The 24,584-nt window shown below is 36.5% G+C and overlaps 1 protein-coding gene across 11 annotated transcripts in view; it reads left to right on the top strand.

Moving 5' to 3' along the window:
* FAM184A (family with sequence similarity 184 member A) overlaps positions 1 to 24,584 on the top strand; it is a 76,703-nt gene that overhangs the window by 15,916 nt on the left and 36,203 nt on the right. For all 11 annotated transcript variants that reach the window (XM_075747970.1, XM_075747961.1, XM_075747965.1 and 8 more), the window contains exons 2-6: positions 11,425 to 12,279; positions 13,688 to 13,823; positions 17,102 to 17,283; positions 17,915 to 18,112; positions 21,426 to 21,548. In XM_075747970.1, coding sequence (XP_075604085.1) covers positions 11,569 to 12,279; positions 13,688 to 13,823; positions 17,102 to 17,283; positions 17,915 to 18,112; positions 21,426 to 21,548 — 1,350 coding nt within the window. In that variant the 5' untranslated portion in view covers positions 11,425 to 11,568. The remainder of the gene's footprint in view (positions 1 to 11,424; positions 12,280 to 13,687; positions 13,824 to 17,101; positions 17,284 to 17,914; positions 18,113 to 21,425; positions 21,549 to 24,584) is intronic.

The following is a 24,584-nucleotide window of genomic DNA, read 5'->3' as shown; positions in this document are numbered from 1 at the left end:
CAGCGAGCATATTCTTAGTGGTGCTTCATGATTAGACAAGGCAATGGGCACAAACTACAACAGGAGAAATTCCACTTCAACATAAGAAAACACTTCTTTTGCTGTGAGGATGTCAAATGGTCAAATATTGGAACAGGTTACCCAGAGAGGTTAAGGAGTCTCCTTCCTTGGAGATACTCAAAACCCCCTTAAGCAAGGCCCAGCATAGTTCTAGCTGCCCCTGCTTTGAGCAGGGAAGTTGGATTACATGACCTCTAGAGGGGCCTTCCAGCCTCAGCCCTTCCTGTGATTCTGTATGTGTGTTGTTTCTATAGTAGTTAATGTGTTGAACCTTTAAGTTGTTGGTGTGAAATGACCTAACTAATATCCAGTATTGTGTAAATACTGAGAGGTAGCTAGGAATTATAAATGCTTTTGATGGTATGATTGATACCTGTAGGTTACTGGAAACGATCCCAGTGAACCACTGCAAATTTGTCCTAGATTCATCTCAGGCTGAGCTTTGAGAATAAACTTGGTCTATTAAGTGGTGTGATTTGAGCAAAATCAACTGTGCCACCTTTTTGCTTGCTTTATGGTTTTGGTCCTATAACCTGAAAAAACCCAAACAAACAAGCAAAACAACCCCCTCCCCCCCCCCCCCCAAAAAAAAAAAAAAACAACCCCAAACCCACACCAAAAAGAGTGGAAGCTTAGTGATCAGTCCTTAGTTTGAACAGGAATTTTGGGTTTTTTTCATTAAAATCTGGAGAAAGGGAGAGAGATTACTTCAAGGTAGTATGATATTTCTGGGGAAGTGGCTCAGATTCTTTGACAGTTATTAAAAATTCTGCTAATAAGTAAGTTTCTGGTTGAAGTGTCCTTTTTTCATTGTGGAAAATTAGCATTTACCATTAAACTTCCAGAGATGATTTGTAGTTGAGGCCTTCCATGAAGTGAAAAATGCTGTAGATAAAATTACTAAGTTGGGAGTCTTGCAGTGTATGGTTTTCATTAATATTTCTTTCCTGCATAGCTGTATACTTGTTTGGAAAACTCTGTGCCTTTCTTTCTCTTAAACAAGCCTGGAAAGTAGAGAGGCAATTATAAGCAAGAAATGAACTTGGTTTCCAGTGTGTCATTCCAACCACTGGTGAGGAATTCTTTTTTGCTTTGTAGAGGCTGCATGGTGTATTCTTGTCTGACTGGTCTCTCCTGCTGTGAGGAACCACTAGGTACTGGAATTGTGTAGAATCTGCAGAAGCTCTTGAGGAAATAGGAATCAAAGTAATAGATCAAGCGTTGAGAAGACAAGACCTGCAGGCCGAGAGAGTATTAAAATGAACTTTGTTTTGATGGGGAAGAGAAACTGGGAAGACTTTTTCTCTGCCTTGTCATGCAGTATTGCTGTTTCTTTGGGGAGATGGAATACAAGAAACCTTTTGCTAACATTTTCATCAACTTGAGGACTCCTCAGTAAGAGTGAATAATAACACATATAAGTGATAATAATGCTGACTATGCCTTGCTTTCAGCTTTATAAGTAAACTAAGAGGAAAAGATACCACCTTTCTTTAGAGTCAACTTCATTTACAATTTCTTCTGAAAATACTTGTGACGTTTTCAGGTGATGGCGCTCAAAAATCTGGCTTTGGATATCCTTTAGAGCAGATTTAGAAATGGATGTGCTTCATTTTACTTTACATTTCAACAGCTGCTGTTCTATTTCTACCACTCCTGCTTTCCCCACCCCACCCCTCACCCTGCCAAATAAAAGAAAAAAACAAATCCCTTTCATTCTAAATAGTTAAAGTTTTAATTTTAGCTTCAGTTCCCAATATTAATGAGTACTTCCATAAAAATTTATTTTTTCTTAAAACCACCAAGACAACTTCTCTTACGTACTCTTAGCTAAAACCACATTTTTTTTAAAATAACTAGGCTATGAATGGAGAAATCTAAAACCAGTCATTGACTGGACAGCTTTTCATGATAAACATCCAGTGAAAACTAAATAGTTAAAAACATGACCCTTGAGACGGTAAAAATTAATAGGAGGTTAGGTTTGAAGGTGGAACAGATTAAAATTTAAGAATAAGTTTTTAGTCTTGAATTATAATGAAAATCAGCTTGAATGATAATGTAGGGAAATAGATTTTGAAGGAAACATGACAGTAATTTTTAGACTTTGGATTATTTTGAGGTTTATGACTAATTTTTCTGTGTAGTACGAATAACTACATGACAACTATTTCTTTCTGATTAAAATGAAGTTGGTGAAAGTAGAGATGTGGTTGTATCATGAATAATTTAGCCAAGTCTAGCAAAAAAAGAGAGACTTAAAATTACAATTATATTGATATAAATGATACTGTTAGACATTTTTATAATGGCCCTTTCAAAAAAAGTACTGATTTTAGAACAAAATAGAGGAACATAAGCTTTGCTTTCAGACAATGAATGGAATCAGCTGACTAATCTTACTCCTTTTATATGAATATTTTTTCACTCTAAGAATCTGTATGTGTGATAGATTTGTTGTTGAAATATTTTTACAGAAAATTTCAATTTCTAGTCATCGTTTTAGGTTCTCATGGCTTCTATATCAGTGAATGTCATCCTTTAAGCCATCTGATCCCACTGAAGAAAACTAATTTTTTAAGTGCCATCTCCTATATTTTGTACCAAAAGACTGTTTTTCTTTTCTTATGTGGACTCTCTTTCAAGGAGAAATATGAATTGCTTTTTATTAAGAAAAGGAAAAAAAGTATGCAGTGGTGAATTGGCAAGTATGTTTTCCTTTAAAAAATTATAAAGGGAGGGAGGGAAAGAAATTTCTGAATAAGATTGTCTGGACAAAAAAATCCAGCTTCATTAACTGTGGCTCGAGTGACCATTAAATTGATGATACAAAATAGAGAAACTGAAAAAGGAAAGGAGCAACTTACTATGGCTAGCAGGTAACTGAAGCAGATTGGAATACTGTGTCTGTATTGTTTTTCTGCAATGTAGTTCTGAAACGATGATAGTACGGGATGAATCAAATATTTTAAGTCATAGTGGTGAAGTAGTCTGAGAAGCTTTGTAAAGAACTGCTGTATTTTGCTAACATTTGTATAGCAGAGCTCCCCCTATCAATTAGGTGGTTTAGGACTACTTAGCTTGATTGGTATTGGCCTAGTTGAAAAATAAGTACTGATTTCCAAGGAGATATTACAAAACACTTAAACTATTTTCTGCTGATATTTGCTCCCATTCTAACTCTTGAAGGTTGGTTTTTGGGGTTTTTAAACGCTTTATTCCTCTTTCGTAACAGTCTTTCTGCAATGTGTTCTTGAGTTGTATTAAAACCTATCATCATGAAAATATTTTTGATATAATCAGATTTAAACTTACATTAAACTCTATTCTGACTTATTCTGCAAGTTGGTTTGACACTTTGGCACTGAAAACACACTTACATACAGTTAACAAAACTAAATGTCTCTTAATCACATGGGTAATGTACTGCTTGGAAATAGCCGTAGTTGAGGGCGGCATAATACAAATGTATGGAATTGGATTGCTGAGCCCTGTAAACTTACATAACTCCATTAGAGCCAGCAATGCAAGTGTAGGACAGCTGAGCATTTCTCTTGGAAACAGATGTCATGTAGTAGCCAAGTGGGGGATTACATGCCAGGTCATACAAAGCAGTAGTGGTGATGTCTCCCCTGTAGCCAAGTCCTGTATTATTTGGCTTATAGTAAAGGGGCGAGCTTTACATGTATCCAGCTGCTTCTCATCTTCATGTCAAGATCTTAAAGTCTACTTTTTGCTCCTGTAAAAACAGTTTTGGTTCCAGATTGTACAGATAATTCTGGGATGTTTTACTCCTGAAAATTAGGTAAATTGAATCTGGCCAGTAGGCCACCCATCTGCAGCATTCTTTAATGGGCATCTTAGACATTACTTCTAGTCAGTGGCTAATGTTCAACTGAATATCCAACCCATGTCTCATAGTCCTATGCTATTATCTTCAAATAGCTTTTCTCATTTAATCTGTATTTTCTATTTGTGTGACATCACATCTTGCTTTGCACCTGAGTTTTTACCTCAACTGAACATATTCTGAAGGTTGTATTGTACTGGAGGAGTGCAGCATTGTTTCTGTCTGTCATGCCTTAGCCAGGCCATGACTTTTTTAAAATGAACTTGTATTTCATCAGTGTTTAAACTGTTTGCTTGTTTTCTAAGTAACTTTGCTATGAAAATCCTGAAAACTGAATTAAAATAGTTTTCAGGATATAGGCCCTGCACGTTGTATCTCATTATTTGTTCTCCTTTTTTTCTGCTCTTCTGTCTTCTCTCTGTCTTAACAGGAGTAACAACTTCACCTGTTCCCCAAACTGACAATCTAAATTGCATATTGGCAAGTAATTTTTCCTCTTTTTCCCTTCCATCAAACATCAAGTGCCTTCCATAATTACTGCCTTTTTTTCTGGAAAGGAAAAGCTAGATAGGGCTCCTATTTTTTTTTTTGAATTATATTTTGATAAATATTTGTAAGTGTTATCTGCCCTTATTTCCTCTCTTTTCTTCCTCAGAAACCTGGGTACAGGTTTGTTTTTGGTTTGGTTTTTTTTTTTTTTTTTTTTTATGGCATGCCTTAACTCGTCACTGGTACAAATTCCTTTGCTCCATTATAATTTGTTGGGGTGAGGAAAATACTCCACTTCTCTTCCGCAGCACGTCCAAGGATACCCAGATAAGAAAACAAATGAAATTTCTACTAACCACAGCAGGATGCTTTCTGTTCTGCAGTGGGCCCCACACATCCAGTCAAAGACCTCGGTCTACTGAATGAAATAGAGTTTCCCCCAAGTATCTATTTCTGTCAGCCTTGTATATGCACTAATGCCTCTGTCGAATCCCCTTTTGTCCCCCTAAGGCAGCATTCCACTGGTGGTACCCAGCCTTGGAGACACTCAGCTGCTACAGCAGAAGGAGTAACGTAGCCCGATTGCCCACTTTGCCCATTGTAATGGGTGAACTGTTTCTCTGTTCGCTAGTGATTGCTAAAAGCATTTGGAAGGTAGCATCTTGTTGTGTCCCGGCCCAGAGACCTGAGGTTTAAACTGTTCTTGACTCCTGCCAGCAGACCACATGGCTTTTGGACTTAGGACCTCATCTTCCTGTTGTTCCTCCACATGGTGGCCTATAAAATACGATGTAGGCAATGTGCTCCTTTTGTTGAATCTTTGATTGCAGAGTGCACTACAGCTGTAGATTTACCTGCTGGCATGCTTTGATTTCTGTTACCTGGTTGGCTTGTTAATGGTTATTCCTATTCCTGGTTTCGGATGAAGTGCGTATTTCCAAGATAGGCTATTGTAACATAAAGCTCCTGATCAGCTCCCAGAAAACCTCTTATTTGTTGGCTGATACAACTCTAGGAGAAAGGAAAAAGGCAACAGTGAGTGACTGAATTGGGCGCGCTGGTCATTCTGTCCCTGTGCCAAGACATGCTCTGTATCTGTTCCTCAGGTAAGGTCATCTCCTACCCCATGATTAACTGGAACGTGGCATGACTTTTTCTGATAATTAAATTTTAAGGTACAGACCCTGTAATCATTTATAAATATGCTGAGCTGTAACTGCAAGTGGATCTCTTTAGCCGGTGGGATTTTCAGGCAAATACTTTAAAAGAGTTGATATTTCGGTGTTGATCATACAAAAATAAGTACAACACAGTATTTTGTAAATCAAGTAGTTAATGTGATATTGATCTGTATGTGGCAGTTTAGAAAGTGGAAATGGGTTATCATCACTTCGGATCACAGGTACTTGAGGAGCGTGTGTTTGGGAGCCCGAGGAAAGCATCTTTAGGTGTATGTGCCCCTGTGAGGCTTTATCCCTTATGTGTGTGGTACTGAACATCAAGAAACCTGAAAGTACAAAATAAATATTTTTTCCCCAATTTAATTATCAGCTTAGATGTTAGTGAATGGTACAGTCCTCTGATTTATCAAGTCTTCTCTTTTATAGAAAATTAAGTGTAAATGTTTAGCAAGAAGTAAAAAATGGTTGTCCTTTGTTTTCATTCAAAGGTCGAATGTTAGGTAGGAGTGCAAATCTGTTAATGTTCTATTCCTGGAAATAAATTATGCTGAACTTCATGGCATCATAATTAATTGTAAACAGAAGTCATTAGAGATTACTTTGGAAAGCTTGTTCCTGTAGTAAAAATAATTCAGTATTTGTTTTCAGAGTTTATAAAGGAATAAAGTACTAAATTTTACTTAGACATAAATTGAGCTAATGCATGAAGACTGTTGAACACTTAGAGCATATTTTCATAGTAAATTTTCTGTGGAAGTATATTTTTTGGGGAAAAAATTTCGAGTTCTTGCCCTCTGTGGATTTTATCTCAAAGGAAGACTGGTGGAGTTAGACCAGCTTTTCTGGGGAGATTGTATTAGCAAGGGACACTACTTTTACAGCTGCAGACCATATTTGTCTCTTCCCTGCTCATCATGCTGTCCCCCTAACGCACTGGCCCAAGCACTTCAGCGCTGCAGTGAACCAGATAGGCACTCGTTCTTCAGCTATCTTCCACCTTCTTTGTGATGTCTAAGCAATCCTGGCCTAAAGTTCTAGGCTTGTCTCTGTTGTGTTACCAGCAACACAAAGGACTGGATTGACAAAGCATCTGTATTTGCAGTATTTTCCATAAGGGAACAAAAGATCTTTTAATTTAAAAAAAAATAAATCTCAAGAGAGATGGGCATGCATAGGTTTTGGGGTTGGGATTTTTTTGGTATGCGTAACATAGCTTTTTTAATGGGGGTTTCAGATTTGGCCATAACTTGGTTTTTCCCCATTAAATGCTGTCAGCAGAGTTGTCTTTTGATTAGAATTTAAGGAAAAAAAAAAAAGTCCTTTAAAAAAATGCAACTTCAAAGATTATTATGCAAAAAAATCTTCAGAGCTTATCTTGTGGTGTTCAATGTCTGGCTAGCAATGCATGAGAAGGAATAAAATGCTATGTTATAATTGGCTGTCTGCTTTGTACATAGTGATGCATTTATAAGAATGTACTCTGTGATTGTGGACAGCTTTTCTGAGTGTTTTAAATAACTTTGAAGTATTTTCTTCTATAACTATTTTTTATAATGCACTAAGGAGCTGCAATCTTTCCAATAAACCTGAACTTTTTCTGGGTTTTAAAGTGATTATTTTGTCTAAAGTTGACCTTTCATTGATCATAATACCTAATTTTTAAATGCTTAAATATAACATACTTCTCATTATCTGGTTAACAGGAAGAAAAGGGGATGAATGAATGCACTACCCATTGTAATAGGAAGTATGACCATTCTGGACTATAGTAGAGGATACATTTCTACATAAAATTAATTCATAGTAGTGCCTGGAACTTTTTTGATGTTTCTTGTTGATGTTGTAGACTAAACTTTTCTGTTTGCATCCCACTGTATCTGCAGGGTGTGACCTGTCTCTAGAAAACTCTTCTTACTGTTTCCTACTATATCTTGTTGCTTTCTGCATCTAGCAGTTCTTATTTACCCACAGATAGCGAGGGTAGGTCAGGCTCATTGGTCCATGTCTTCCAAATCATTAACAGGTGATGAACGAGCAATTCCTTATTGGCACTATATTTCATCAAATAGGTGCGCAGCACCGACAAAAGTTTTGGGATATCTCTGGAGGCTCTGGTGTTTCAGACTAGGGGGTATAGGCAGCAACACCCCAGCAGTGCTGGGAGCAAGATGCTTCACCTCAACTAGCCTGAATATAGTGCCCTGACCCAGGGACCCACATGTTAAGTCTAAAATTAGGGTTTACCAGAGACATAAGGTTGATGTTTGTGTGAGATGTGTAGTAATGTGTTTTTTCTCATACGTATCAGTTCCTGTTTCCATGTAGAATTAGAGAGAATGAACCACACACATTATTGGAGATGTTTTCTGTGCTGCAAAATGTGTTTGGCACCTAATACTAGTGTTTCAGTGAAATATACATTTTTAATTAGAAAAACATTCCATTGTGACTAAATTGCTGGCAGGAGCAGATGACCAAAGTGCAGCTGACCATACAAGAGCTCTCCAAACCATAACATCTGGTTTGGAGTCAAAAATATTTCTCAGTCAAATAGTAAACCACTCATCTTTCAGCCACAAACAGTGTTGCATACTGATTGTTGTTCGTATTACATGTACTTCAAGACACCAAAGCTAATGCAGCAACAGACTTGCTTGACCTTACCATATAGAATATAACTAAAACCTCCAGTACCCAATTATTGGCATAAAAAAGGTTATTACTGTTATTGTTAACAACAGAGTAATTCAGTCAGACCAAGGCATGTAGTATTTCAGTAGATTCTTATACAAAACAGTAACATAAAAGCCTTAATACCAGCTAATTAATTATTAATAAAAAGTAATCTCAGTATTCTTGGAGAGAGTATGATTCTGTCTGTACCTCTAGAATGATATGCTAACTGAAAATACAGTAAAGCACAATTTCATTTTTTTTCCTGTCACCTGATAAGAACTGCAATGTGTATGATGCATTTAGAGTGGAGTTGGAAAAAATATGAATTACTCAAATGAGCAGTTTATGCTTCTTAGTGATATGCAGTTGTACTGAAAAAGCTACTAGAATTTGTAAAAGCATTTGTAAGCATGTTTAGGAAATGGCTCATCCTTTGATTTAAAAACAGAGAGTGTAAAACTTGTTTTACGTGCCCACATCCAACTTTTGCAACCTTACTGCCTTTCAGTTTTCTTGAGCAAGATCTATTTATTTTAGCTAGAACTTTAAATGTATTAATTTGTTCCAATGTATTTCAGTTTCTGCTTTCACTTCATTGAAATGCTGTTAGGTTGCTTTTGTTAGTACGGACTTTTTTTTCTATGTTCCTATGTTAATACAGTGCATCAAATTCTCACAGATAAAATCTAATATAGCTATTCCATTACTTTAAAAATAGAGATTTATAATAATTTGATAGAGCTGCTGCTGAAGAAAGTATGTTATGATAGAACATTGTTGCATGCATTTTATTTGATTTTTACATTTTCCATAAGACACCCATGTCCTTCATTTAGTGAAAGATTGGTGCTTATTGAGTGTGTAGCTGTTCAGTGCTTTTTGTATGGAGTAAGTGGATGATGAGAATTTAAAGATATGTTCTGAATCCAGCATTGCATATAGGCTTATTTTTCACTTGGAATTTTTGGAGAGGGTCCCATTACCAGATTGTAATACTCTTGAAAATACAATATGATTTATACTTTGTGCAGATTGTAGTGCTACATAAGCTGAGACTGGAACACTGCCTGAAGCGAAGAGGAGCATTATGGCACCTCTATGCACAAAGACAGGAGTCAAGGGCTGTTTTGAGTATGGGATTTGACCTAGTGTTCTGCAAATACTTATTATAATAACCTGATACTAAGTGTGATATTTTTATAATACCTTTTTAACTACATTGTCTAGCTTCTTTAGCCAAAACTAAAACCTCATCATGCAAAATACTGCATGTACATTTTAAAAAAAAATAATAAAATAAACCCCTCAATTTTCAAAGTAGTTCTGATACGAACAAAAGAGTTGAGCACTGGTCGCCGTTTAAACGACAGAGAAACTAACCTTTGGGAACCTAGTAGCTGAGACTATATGTTGGTGACAGGAGGGAGGTGAAGTCTTTGTGGTCAGAAGTTACTGTTGGCATCACCAAATACAATGAGATTATAAAAGGTTGAAACCTTGGGTGAAGGGCATTGCAGTGATAGCTGTGATTCTGTTAATGGAACTGCGTGTGGTTTTGTTGCCAATTTTTGCAAGGTATTGGAGGAGTTTTATGAGTCTCTGAACCATGAAGCTCTTTCACAGTAGGAAAACATATTTTTTCTAGGAAGGAAGGAAGACAAAAGTCTACCTGCTGCCTGCAGAGTTATTAGCACCGTTAAGAACAGTTTCCAAAACCGAGGAAGAGCTATTTTTTCCCCTCTTTCATTAAATAATGTGTACATATGTTAGAAAAATTGAATTCCAATAATGTAAGTTAAACTGAATATTGTGAATTTTTTGTAAAGTTATTTCCTTGCTATATAAAAAAAAGTGACTCTGTTTATTTTTTTCTCTTCCCATCTGCTACTGTTTCAGAACTTTCTTAAAGCCTGCCCTTTTAAGTTTTTTTGGCACAGGCAACAGAATGTTGTGTGGTTTTGTTATTTCAGACAATAAAATTTAGAATACAGTATCTGGACTCTTGTTAAAAAAACAAACAAGCAAAAAAGCCCAAACAGAAACAACGAAAACCACTAAGCCTACCCCCCCCCCCCCGCCAAAAACAGAAAAAAAAAAACCCCAACCAACGAACAAACCAACCCCCAAAAAAACCAAAACCCCCAGAACTTGTTATATTACATAGCCAAAATCTTGAATCTGCTTTTTTCACATATGAGGACTCTTTTGAGCTTTGTAACTTGTCCGAACACTTGATTGTAGACACTCTCCAGTCCAGAACATAGAGGCTCTGTGCTTACTGCCAGGAGAGCGATTCTGGGCTGCCTTTCCTGGCCCTGAGGGCAAGTCAGTGCAATCTTCCTCCATTGGCCTGGTTGAATGCTAACGGAGGACTGCTCCAGGTTCTGTACTCACAAAAATAAATAAAGTAAATCCGTAAAGGGCAGCTTTTTTCTAAATTCTCTGCTGCTTTGTTGTCCATTTTTGTTGCTTCTTGTTCATTTTTAAGATATACAAAATATACTAATCAGAAGACTTTTTTTTTTCTAGTCAGATGTATTTTGTAGCTCTGCTGCCTGTAACATACCTGGGAAGTGTGGGGATTTGCTGGAGTTCTTGGAGCACAAAATATTGTATTAAAACCACTTATTGCATTAATAGTTTATTCACTGATATGCACACAGTGAGAGTACTTCCTAGTTAAAAATGGAAAAGACAACCTACCATGTGGGAAAGGAGGAGTTTGAGATTTGGATTTTGTTCCAATTTAATACCACGTTGTAATGTATACTGTGTGTGTTATTCTCCAACACAAAACCTTTGTTCAAATTTCATTTTAGGCTGTGCTTTTAATTCTTTTAAAGAAATGTTTTGTTTTTCAGTGTGTTGAATGTGCTTCTTTCCCAGTGGTATTTACAGCAACAACACACATAGAAAGGCAAAACATTTGTCAGGAAAATTACAGGTTAAAAAGTTTTGGAAAACCATTCTACAAGATGCACAAGGTTGTCATCACTAATACAGCATTTATGCAGTCACATTCATAATAATATTTGGTGTCTTATTTGTATCATGAAAATGTGCCAGACTGTCAAAGTAACTTTCAGAGTGTCTACGTCTTTTTTTCTTATGATTTAATGGATAACCAGAATGCCTTTTCTCTAATATAATGTTATTCCATCTTTGTAGGTAATATATGCTTTGAACACTAAAAATGATGAACATGAAGCTGCTATCCAAGCCCTTAAAGATGCTCATGAAGAAGAAATTCAACAAATTCTTGCAGAGACCAGAGAAAAGATCTTGCAATATAAAAGTAAAGTTGCAGAAGAAATGGATCTCAAGAGAAAGATCCAGGTTTTAGAAGAGTCACTGGAAGATCATAAAAAGATGAAACATCAGGCCTTGACAGAATTTGAAGCCTATAAGGATAGAGTAGAAGACATGCAGCTTTGTGCAGAAGCTCAGCATGTCCAACGTGTAGTCACCATGTCAAGAGAAGTAGAAGAGATCAGAAAGAAATTTGAGGAAAGGCTACGAAGTTTCATACAGTTGCAAGTGCAGTATGAGAAGGACAAACGTACAGCTCTGGAAGATTTGAGAGCTGCCCACAGGCTTGAGATTCAAGAACTTCTGAAGACTCAACAGAGTCAGAATGCTACTTTAAGTAAGGGGCAAGAAAAACTAGAGGAATTGCATAGACTGGAGCTAGAAGACTTGAACAGTAAAGTTGAAGAGTTACGGCTGGAAAGAAAAAAACTCATCGAAGACTATGAAGGCAAACTCAGCAAAGCACAGTCCTTCTATGAACATGAACTTGATTCTTTGAAAAGATCACAGCTTTTTACAGCAGAAAGTCTACATGCTTGCAAAGAAAAAGAAGTGGAGCTAAGAAAAGAATTTCAAAACCAGGAAAGTATGTTACGGAAGAATCTGGGAAAGCTTAAAACTGAATTGCAAATGGTCCAGGATGAAGCTGCCAGTCTACGGGAAAAATGCCAAAAACTTCAGGTGGCTCTTGGTACAGCAGAAAACAATGTTCAGGTGAGAGTGATGCTATGTTGTTCCCAAGACTGTGAATTTTCTTTTCCTATTTATGCTGTCTTTCCATGAGGCTGGTAAGTTCAAGTGACTGGAATATATAAATGTAATTTTCTGTCACTTATACTTAATTATCATCTTTCTGAATTTTTTTTTTATTATTTACATTTTAAAATTTATTTTGTGTTTAATTTTCCCAGACTGAATTAATACTGCTTTATATTCCAGTAGAATCTAGAAGCCCCTACCCAGGGGAAGGTTTTAGTCTCCTTCCTTTCAGCTGTTCATGAACAGAACTTTTTGTTCTAGTTATACTACCCAAAATGCAATATACTCAATAGAATACTCAAAACTTTTAAAACTTAAAGAACAGACAGAAAACCCCAAACCAAACTCTGTTCCCCTCCTCCCAAAGAAAGAAGACAAAAGGGGGAGGCGGGGGGGGAAGCACTAAGCAATATCTTTGCATCAGGTCTCCACATATAATTGATATCCCCCCCTCTCCCCGCCCCCCAAAAAAATTCAGAGAGGGAAGGAGTATGTTGGTAACTGGTACCATTTGATGTTATGCTGACAAACCGAAATGCTTGCTAGAAAAGTTGAGAAACCACTTACCTAGACTGTACAGTTTCTTGCAGAAATGCATTTGACAGAAATGTCATACAACTGACTCTATAAATACAATGAACATTCTGTATTCAGTGCAGTCTTGCTTGTAGAGATCATTAGTGACTACCTTGCCTAAACATGTTGGGTGTTCAGAAAAAAAGACGACTTTCTCAATGTTTTAACTCCTTTTATTATAACATCTTCAATGATGTTTTCACAAGCAGTAACTGAAATACTGCACACATTTTCAGTATGTACTGGTTTTGGCTGGGATAATTTTCTACACAGTAGCTTGTGTGGGGCTATGGTTTGGATTTGTGCTGAAAACAGTGTTGCTGACACAGGATGTCATAGTTACTGCTGAGCAGTGCTTGCACAGAGCCAAGGCCTTTTCTCTTTCTCAAATGACCCTGCCAGTGAGTCGGCTAGGGATGGGCAAGAGGCTGGAAGGGGACACAGCTGGGACAACTGACCAAAAGGATATTCTGTACCATATGATGTCACATTCTGCAATAAAAGCTGGGGGTGGAAGGAAGGGGAGGACATTTGGAGTGATGGCATTTGTCTTCCCGAGTAACAGTTACGCATGGTGGAGCCTCGTTTTCCTGGAGACACAAAAGGAATATTATGGTAATTATTTATATGTAATACCATTATAATTATGGTAATATTACAAGATTTCAGTTTTTGTATGAATCAAATTTGCTGAAGGGTCTTTTCTGTACACTTTAACCTAATGATTATTTAAATTTAAACATGATTGTATATAATGATAACAGTCATTATACTGTTCTTCCTCTAGGTTCTCCAAAAACAGCTAGATGATGTGAAGGAGGAGGAGATGTCATTGTTAAGTAAACATAAAGAAGTGGAAAGTGAGCTAGCAGCTGCTAGAGAGCGCTTACAGCAGCAGGCCACTGATCTCGTTCTCAAAGCCAGTATGTATGTCAGTACCTTAATCTGAAGTGAACTTCATCTATTTATTCTAGCCTTTCCTTTTTCTGTTACCCTTGTGCAGGTTTTGAGTGCCTAAAGACTGTTCAATGCTGTCCACAGAAGTTTCTGACAAGTTTTGAGGTTTTTAACTGTTTTGATATCACATGCATTGTATATACGATTCTCTTTTTGTGTACTTATTTGTCCAAATATTCTACTTTGTACAGCATGTGCGCATCTTCCAGGCCTTGGAAGAATTGGAATTCATTGGAATTTCTTGCCTCAAGTGCACTTGTATGGAATGCTTCTGTTGTGTATCTGTTCTGCACATAACCACTGAGGCATGCTCCCTGTTCCTCCATCCTTTTCCAGTAGCCTTGTCTTTTTGCTGAGACTGTGTTATTTTACCTTACACCTACTGTCAGAAGACTTGCAGCTTATTGGTTAATAAACCTGTTAGGGTTTTCTCTATAGCTATTTTCTTGACTTCTCTGTGCTTGTTGGCGTCTGAAAAGGCATAGAAAATTATTTTCTTGTACACGTGCGGTTTCTAACTTATTGGTGTTGTCTCTCTAGTAAACTGCTTAGTGGTAGGACATGGGCCCAACTGCTTGAACTTGGTTAACTATACTACAGGTAGGACTTTAGGCTAAAAATAAGCCCCTGGCTTATCTTTGGCCTTGTTCAACTAGACTAATCGTAGAAATACCTGATTATTTTCCACACAAGTTAGCACAAGCCCAGAGGCCCTTCCGAAAAGTCAGTTTGGATAAGATCACCTTGTTTTGAACGCTGGGATGTTGCCAGACTGTGCCAGTTGGCCTTAGGGCCAGAAAATTCTTCACAGTGTTAACTTGCTAATACTGTAATAGTTTACTATTTATATTATATACTATATAGTAATAGTAAATATAGTTTTATATTTTTATATATATATAAATATATATTTATATAATATATATAGTTTTATAAATATATAAATAATAATTTAGACAATATGTATAATTTATATAATAGTTTACTATTACAGATGGCTACATGTGGTATAGCCCTCAAATTGTGTCTGTGAGTGTGGCCTGTATCGGGGCTTTATTTCCATCCTTTAAAGAATTAAGCAGTTCCTACCTATGGACTGAGTGTGTCTGCTGCCTAGGAAAGCTTCATGCGTAGGACAAGTGGCATAGGTGAGCTAGCTAAGGTAAAGACTAGGAATAGTCTAGGCTATATGTTTGGATGATACAGAAGCCAGCAGGGACCCAAGACTGCAAGGTTCTACTGCATGTAAATAGCTAAAAGGCATGGGCTTGCTGCTATAAGAGTATCTCAAATGGGAATCTGACTCTTCAAAAAGTTACGTGTGAGGCACTCGGAAAAATTCGTGACGTGAGACTGTTGACAAAAAACCCCACCTTTTCTCATAGACTCCTTGACCATTGCTGTTTCTTTCCCTAGGCAGAAGCATGGGAAAGGTTCAGCAGCCAGACCCAGATTTAGTGGAAACAGACTTAAATATTCAGGCTGCTTTTCCGTATTATTGATGGCATGGAGTCAGCTAGACTACAAGTCCAGCACTGGTCTCCTCTGGCACAGAGTTTTTTAGCTTTACCAGAAATTCCAATGTGTCCACAGTTACTGAGCTTTACAGCACCTCACTGTGCAACAGGAACCAGGAGCCCTGTTTATAGTGATGCCACCAAGCCTTTACCATGTGATATAATTGATTTGCAGCCTGTTTGGAAATGGTTTCTGACACTGGCCCACTGCCATCCCCTTTGATTTTCAGCTTACACTTGGAAGTCAAAAATCCTATCAAAATATTTACTCATTGTAGTGCAATTCGAGAATGCTGTATTCAGTCTATTATAGGAAACTAAAATATTCTTTTTCCATTTATCTTGTGAATCCAAACTTGAAAGGAAACTGCTGTGTTTTATACCTTCTGTGTAAAGCATAAGAAATGGAATAACCTGTATTGTGTGTTGCTATTGTCCTGTATTGCTAGGACAAAAGTTCTACATCAGTGCGTGTGTGTGCTTACAATAAAATATGCGTGTGCGTAATACTTCCTGACAAAATTCTTGTATGATTAGTCTCCTTGTTACATCCTCTAAAATCTGGGCAGAAAAGGTCTCTCCTAGAAGTTGTGATTAAAAAAAAAAAAGCTAAAAAAAATTATTCTGAGTAAAACAGTTTCTTATCTAGATGCTTTCTTATCTGGATGATTTATGTGAAACTGTTAAGGGTCTCTCTATAATCCTTGGAAGTCTGTTTAGTTATCACTTCATTTTATCATATGCTAATTTTTTAAAAGGTATATTTCAAACACGTCTAAGTTATGCAATTTATGAAAGGGATCATAGGGGGTTTCTATCAAAAGAATCCATTCTGACATGGAATGTCAGCTTAGGTATAACTTCATGATGCTTCTACAAAGATTTTAAAATAATGGGAGAATGTCTGCTCTGTTTTCTTCCAATTGAACAAACTTAGGAGCATCCTCTTTTCCAAAGCAGTCTTCTGTCCCATCCTAAGCATTTTCCACTGCTTTAATCAGTTACCTAGTAGTAGTATTTTCAATGATACAAATATACATTAAGAACAACAAGGACAAACATTTCTGAAGTTGTAAACCCTTTTCCACTGGTGACATGAAGGACACATGATTTTACTGTCTATCTTTGTAGATTTTTTTAAAATATATATAAAGAAATCAAAAGCAAGCCTTTAACCTGTAAGGATTTAGATCATACTTTACTGTGGAGACAGTGAATTGTTACATCTCTTAGTCATATTGCTATAGCTAAACAAAGCGTAATTCCATAAGTTTTACATAGCTGCTATACCTAGCATGCTGGCTAGATTAAAGACGTTCTTGTTTTATCAAACTCATACCATTAGACTTCAATGTGTTGCTTTCTGTAGCTTATCATGGGGTAAAAATGTGCGGGTTTAGGTGGGATAAGTTCAAGATAGGTAACAGTATGAACATGGACAGTCTACCTCTGCTTTTCTCTTGGAGTCAATATGCAACTTTGAACCAGGAAAATTGAAACTAAAGGAGCCCCAGCACCAAGCCCTCTACTGTTGTTGGATATTTTACAATAAAACTAAAAAAAGGGAAGAAGTGGAGGGGAAGGTAAGCATTGCAGTGACGATGATGGAGATCCATATGAAAGCGTCCACTAGAGCTGTACTTCTAGAAATCACTCAAATATGAATGTGTACTTCAATTACATGAAACTAATGCTGTGAGGTTTTAAAGAGCTGTTTTGATTTTTAGGTCACATTGGGATGCTTCAAGCTACTCAAATGACTCAAGAAGTTACAATCAGAGATTTGGAATCGGAAAAGTCTAGATTAAAAGAAAAATTATCCCAGCTGGAGGAGGAAAGAAACTTACTGCAAAGCAAAACACAGAGTCTGGATGAGCGACAAAGGCAGCAAATTCTGGCTTTGGAGAAGGTTAAACAGCTTATTGGCTTAGTTGAACAAAACCAAAAGATCTAGAGCTCTTAGAAAAAATGATTATGTTTTAATTTTTGTTTGATATGTCTGGACTAGGACCAGTAGTAGTATGTTCCAGGTGTAATAGAATGACTAATGTAGAATGCAAAGTGAGAGTGGAGGGAAGTCAAATTAGATGTTGTTCAAACTGCTTTGGACATCTTTTAACAAATCAATTTCATTTATGACCTCGTGTATAGATGCGTAGTATCTAAAGTGTCTCAGTAGGGAGAAATGTGAAATAGTTAAAGAACAATTTAAAAAGTCATTCTCTGAAAATGCGCTGAACAGATTTGAAAACACTGAACTGAAATTTTCTATGGGCTTGATACCTGATTGCTCTTTCTCCAGATTAAATAGAGAAAAAAATAGATTTTAATAAAGATTTATTGCTTTGCATGGATATATTGAAATGACCTTTTTGGTTATTGAATGATTTAGTCACTGCTTAGTGTTTGCTAAATTTGTTTTATATGGAAGTTAATTTCTGTAGATTTATTTCATCAGTAATGTGTTTGTATTTTTTCCTCTTAGTCTTCAGATATTTTTTCACCGTTTAATAGAAATTATTGTATTTTTTCTTTTATAGAAAGTAAATGAAGCAAGGGAGACACAACGTGAATATTATGAGAAGGAGCTCGTAAAATTGCAAGCAAGATTGGAAGGAGAGGCTGCACAGTTAAAGGAGGCTCATTCTAAGACCTTAGAAGAATTGGCATGGAAACACCATACTGCAATTGAAGCTGCACACAGTAATGCTAATAAGGATAAGAAAAAACTGCAGATGGTAGGTTTGTGTTTTTTCTTACTAATAAAATGTATTACAAAAAACAAATGTTAGAGTTTGAACCTTCTACTGCATGGTTTTGTTGTATGGCAAGTTTTATTTGGAGTTACCTGCAGGTCTGCTGTGCCTCTCTGAAGAAACTGCTCAGCCTTTATTAAAATAACATATATCTTGAAAAAAACCAACAAAACAACCAAACAAACCCCAAAACATTTGTACTGTCATTTGTCTGCATACAGAAGAGAAATTCTCAACTCCAAACTTTGTTTTTGATTATAGTAGGTATGTTTTTCCAGGTTTTATGACCCATATTCAGAAAGGTTGTATATTACTCAAGATCAGTTCTTCTGGAGATAAAAGGTTATGTTACTCTAATATTTATTTAAAATTTTCATAAACAGTCCGGAAGTACAAAAAGATATTACCTTAGTACATGACTATATGTATACTCAGAAGACAGCAAAAGGTGTTCCTAACTTACGTCATAAAATTTTGCTAAATGTATGTCAACTATTCATTTACCTTTGATTGGAATCCTGAAACTGAAAGGCTTTTTTGTTTTACAAAATTGGCCTGTTCTTTGTTGGGATAAATGAGAGGACCAATTTTGAATTATGATTTCCTAATCTGATTGTGTGTACCTTATAAAGAAAGTTTGCTTTATACAGTAAATACGGGATAAATATTGTTAAATTTAAGGCTTTGTTGTGCTCCGCTGGTGTGTTCACAGGAAATACACTAATAAACACAGTTGTAGTTAGTGATGTGCATCTTAGACTGATTTTGTTGTTGTTGTTTTGGTAAATTATTTTACTGGTGTATTGCTTCTTAGTTTTATTTTTAATAAATCCCAAAGATTTTTTCATGTCTCCCAGTAATGGAAGTAGTTTTCTGAGAACATACATGTGTCTAATCTTTCAGGTTTACTTTCTTTGTAACTTTAAACATGCCTGTTACTAATACAATGTCTCTTAAGGGTTACTGGGAATATTTTTCTTTTACTTCAGTAAGATGTGGGGTTCTCTTTGTTTTGTTTTCTTTTGTTTGTTATTAAAATAATACAGAGAATAAAACAAAGGATATCATAAAAATGTTCTTAAATCATTAAATTAGTTAAAATAGGGAACACCTCTATGAATGTGAGAAATGTGAAACTTGATTTTAGCAAGGGAAGATTAACTATGAAGAGATGTCTGGGTCAAGATCTTGGTAAATCTTAATCAGTGTACTGTCTCCTCTGTCAAACCTGTCTTGCTAAGCACATGTTGTGTGGTTTGACTAATTCAAGGAAGAAACCATCACTCAGATGCAGAGAAGAGTTAAATTTAGTATGAGGAAGAAGTATGGTCAAGGAGCTTTGGGATAGAGGACATGAGGATTCATTGGGACTGGAAGACTAGGAAAGGCATCTGGGATTTGGAAGTCTTTGGAAAATATGAAACAGAAGAGAATTCTAAAGAATGAGAACAAGACTCAAGAAATGACTTAAATATATCTCTTTGCTTCAATTCTTCCATCTATAAAATGAGCTGTAAAAATGGCATCAGTTCATAGGAGGGTTATGAAAATAGAACTGCTAATAATTTTGCAGTATTGCACAGCTGTACTGACAAGTATCATAAAAGAACCAATTAGTTATCAGAATAAGGTCTGAATAGCACTAGTGAAATTTTGCAGACAGCAGATTTTACAGTGCCAACAAAAAAAAAACCTGAGCAAGTCTTGTTTAGCAAGCACCATTTGTCCCACGTGGTGATTGATCTGGGCTCGGTGAAGAAAGCATGCGCTTGTTGAGTTACGTTGTGTAGCAATGTATTACTGAAAGTGTAACCCTCTGGTTTGTGATTTTGTCCAACTTCTACCATGAACAAAGAGATTGTGCAAGCAGTGTATACACAAATTACTTATTGCCTATTGCACACCCTAATGGAGTGGTAGAACTATCAAGCTACTAAGCTTAATGTGCTTACCACTCCCAGCAAAACACTGGAGGAGTCTGGTTTTGGCTGAGGAAGGGTTGGCTTCTCTCTGTTGCTGCTTGGAATGAGCTGGATGACGCTAAGCTGCTGTCTTCCAGTGCCCTGGTTTTCCTTAGAGTTTTATACCTTTTCATGACAGTCTTTTTCCTCTTGAATTCTTGAGCTCTTAGCTCTCCCTGTCTCTGCAATCTTACCAATGCCTGCAGTTGTACTTTGTTTCGTGCGTGGTTCTGGTCTATGTATTCTCATAGCTGTTTCTGAGATGATATTGATTTCTCAGAAATTTGAGCCCAGGGCTACACAGATGCACTGAATCAATGCTAAACCTTACATTACAGCTGACCCCCCTAGGAGAGAGTTAATAAAGGAGCCTCTGTAGCTCCATAGAAAACCTTGAAGTCTTGTATTACCTGGCTCTGGAGCACCTTACCTAGCAGCCTTAGTCTTCTTCAAGAAGACTTTGTGGTATAATAAATTATATAGTATATTCCACTGGAATATATAATAAAGCTCTTCATTTTAACATGTTTCATGTTAAGCATTTTGTGACAGAAATTGTTCTTCTGAAAATGTATTCAGAATATTGATAAAGCTGAAGCATACGCTTAATTTTCCTTAAAAAAATAAAATAGTCTTTAACAAATACATATACAACATAGACTTCTGTAAGAGAAATATAATTAATGCACAGAGTTGTTTTCAGAATTTGGCTATGACCCCACAGAGATTGAATGAAAACAGAGGTGTTATTTGATTTTTTTACATGTAGTTGAACTTGATGACTAATTGTTGATTTCTTATGGTTCTACATAAATTTTCTAGATGCGGTGTGGGGCTTATTTCATTTATTGTAACAGCCTGAAAAACCTCCCAAAACTCAGTCTGAATTTTAAGCTTTACTATTTTCTGTGGGGATTATGTGTAGGAGATAGATGGGTAAGGGCTGAAGGGATAAGCACGTTATCAGTGTAATTTTATAAAAAGTGAAAACTGCATCGTGTCAATTCAGACTGAAAAACTGTGAAAGTAGGGATAGTTTTAATGATTTTGATAATGAAGTGCAAAGTGAAACTAGTGATTGAAAAGAAAGTCCTGTTTGTCTTTATTTTGTGATTAATCGAGGAAGTTAGATTAGGAAAAAACCTGAAAAATTAAGGCATCCATTGTAAAAGGAAATAAATGTTCATGGTTTGGCACTTTAAGGAAAGGACAATTCTTGCTTGAGATTAGGAATATTTGTGCCAGGAGGAATAATTTTCATGTGGTACACCTGTACTTTGTGATGACAGTATGGCAAGTATTTAATATTTCTTCTCTACTTCCTCTTTCTGAAGGAGTTGGAGCAGCAGTTTGAAAAGGAGAAACTGCATTTGGAGGACGATAAGAATCAGCTCCGGCAGCAGCTGGAAAACCTGAAGGAAGAGCTGACAACAAAACTGACTTCTGCCAATCAGGAGGTAAGGGTTAACTTCATTTGTATCAGTTAACGGTCCTGTGCACAAGACCACATTTCATCAATAATGATCTTGTGCTGACAGTCCAGTACAGACCTAGGACTACACTGGTCTATTCAGCGCCTTATTTCTGTTTAAAGTAGAGTATTCTTCAAATTTAAGTTACATGACTGCTTCTGAACACCAATTTTTATTGTCCTTCACAAAACTAACAAAGCAAAAGAGGTTGACATAAACAGCCTTTCTTGTTTTAACTCTGCTTATCTTCTCATTAGGTACACAGACCTCTACAGAAAATATGTCAGGAGACAGAGGGAAAATTAACTGTATTTAAACTCATGTTTTTTACAATTAACATATTGTAAATTCTGGTCAGCTTCCTGACTTGCAGATGATCTTCATATATTTCCATCAAAAGATGACATGAAATACTTATAGTAAGACACGTATTATTTGCAGTGTTTTGATATGTGTAATATTAATTAATATATACATTCAGAGTAGTACCTACCATATTTATATACACACACACCAAATAATATATACTACCAGTGTAGTTGAACCTATCATCTTTAGAGGTCGGCAGTACTGCTGATCAATCAGTTGTAAGTACCTGCTAAACAGGAGACTGTACTTCCTTTTGGTAGTTGTGAGTGCCTTTGCCGGTACTTCAGACCTTGGAGAAGGTGCAAATTGAAGTTGGAACTGCTCTTGCTCCCTTAACAGTATGCTTACCTACATTCAAATTAATAAAAATATGATGTATTTGTTAGATATGTTAAGAAAATCATACACAGGTTTATTTTTCCTTTCAAAATTACAGAAAGTTTTCTTATTTTTAGCTTTAACTTCTCTGTTGATCTGAGGAGAGCGCTATTGTCATTCTGTTGTCATTCAACACTGTAGGTTTTCATTTAGCTACTCTTTATCAACTTCTCTTGTGTTCATGAGTAATAAACTTGCTCCTGCTTTGAAGGAAATCACTTCAAATGTTTTACGAATGAGTTTTCATTATCTAACTGCTATCAAGTTCAGGCTTGGAAAATTCATCAGCACACTGATGAAAACAGAGGCATAGCTAAGGAATAGGTAACTCTAACATAAACTAAAATAGGGAATTAGGGCCATCTGCTATTTAGTAATTGAGCTTGCATACATTCTTATGCCAGGATAAATTTAATACAGTGTATTTTGCATATTGAGAGAATGAGAGCGGATGTACAGGCAATAAATTTGGGGTGGACTGCAAATCCACTGCATGTAGTACAGAGGTGATATGTTTAGGTTTATTACTCTGTTTATCTTAAGCATGTGAGACAGGTGCTTCCCTTGCAACCACAGCTTGCTCTTGGATCTCTATTGACAACTGACAACAGTTTCTCAATGTCTTCACTGACCTGGAAGAAACTGCCCTGTGAAATGTCTGGCGCTTCTTTAGCTTAGCTCTTACATTTCTACTGCAGCTTCCTTTATAATTTGTTTTGAGTTACAGACTTCATTTAGCAGTAGGCATATATTTATTGCTTTCTGTGGATATTAGCTTAGTTCTAGTTTCCTTGCTGAGAAAGCTGGTTTTGAACCTATGCCATCCTCTTTTCTTTTTGACAGACTTTTTTGATAGCAATTATCTTAGCTAAAGGATGAGGAAGACTCAAGCCTCATTAGGTTTGCTCCTAGTACCAAGCTGTTTAAGAACAGTGTAATCTTAAATACTTGCCAAGGATATTTTTTTTTTTTTGAGAGTTCTGGTTAACTTAAGATACTGACTTTCTCACATGTGTCTCAGGATGAGGCTGTTTATAGATTTCCTTCCTTTCACTGTAGCCAAGACCTTTCAGAAGGACTCTTTGTATCACTTGACAGAGTAGCCTTAGGACTGGCCATCTCCAGGCAAAGGATTTCTGATGATATTACTAAGGATTATTTTAAACAGCCTCCAGCATTGCTTTCTCATCAGTAGAATAGACCTAAGCCCTGTGAGTAGCATTCTTGCAGAATGTTTCCATATCCTTTAGATCTACAGGACTGCTCTTCACACTTCATGCAAGTGGTGTGCTACTACCAGATACATAGACAGTGGTCCACTTCGAGGATATCAGTAATATCGGGGCAGTTTTTTATGTCGGGATTCTCCTTCGCATAGTCATGCTTTGTAGGGAATTACTAGTTGTTTGGCATATAATGCAAAGGAGCACATAGACAAGTGCTCAAGATAACATTTTTCCCTGAGATCTGTCATGCCAAAGAAATTTGGAATTCCTTGCTGAGAGGAAAGGAGCAGTTTTAATACTTAATGGGTTGCATACAGAGGGAGAGAGTTTGGGGGGGTGGTGTAGGGTGGTGTAGGGGGGGGTGTGTGTGTATGTCGCTAACAGTTCTTGCATATTGTATGCTAACAAACGGCAAGAATAGTTGTTGCCTGTTCATACCTGCAAACCAAAGGTTAGCCTTTTCTTGAGACACTTGTCCCATTGTGAATTAATTTATCTCAACATACAAAGACAATGACATAAACTTATTACTTCTCCAAAAACTTCAGTTCCCATTAGCTGCTGTTTTTTGGTCCCCCCTGCCTCCAATTATTCTGTTTTTCCAGCATACATGTTTAATAAGTTTTTCCTTTCCTATAGCTGATGAACAATGTTCAATCTCTACTATTCTCACCTGAAGCAAAGTAGTAGAGTATCATCATTTTACAGATGGGGAGCTGGAGCACAAGTAGGCAGAGAAAAGTGTATTGTTATTCAGCAGTTAGGAAAATGATTACGTTATAGTCTACAGATATTAGATGGAGCTTTCAATGGATTAACTTATGGACAGGTAGCATTCTGAAGACAGAGAAACATATACCCTAACACAAGTTTATTTTTATATAACCTCTTTCCTTGCAAAAAGCTTCAAGTGTAGGTTGGATTTTTTTTCTTCTTGTAAAAATCCTTTAATTGAATCTTTGATTTTATAATATTACAGGAATTTGGGGTTTAATACAGAAACATTAAGTGATATGAAAGGAGAAGAGGCTGTGCAAATAAAAATTTG

This window comes from Balearica regulorum, chromosome 3 (assembly GCF_011004875.1).
Source record: "Balearica regulorum gibbericeps isolate bBalReg1 chromosome 3, bBalReg1.pri, whole genome shotgun sequence".
Lineage (NCBI taxonomy): Eukaryota > Metazoa > Chordata > Aves > Gruiformes > Gruidae > Balearica > Balearica regulorum.
Note: the sequence above shows the minus strand (reverse complement) of the source record. Positions and strands in the feature narration are given on the sequence as shown.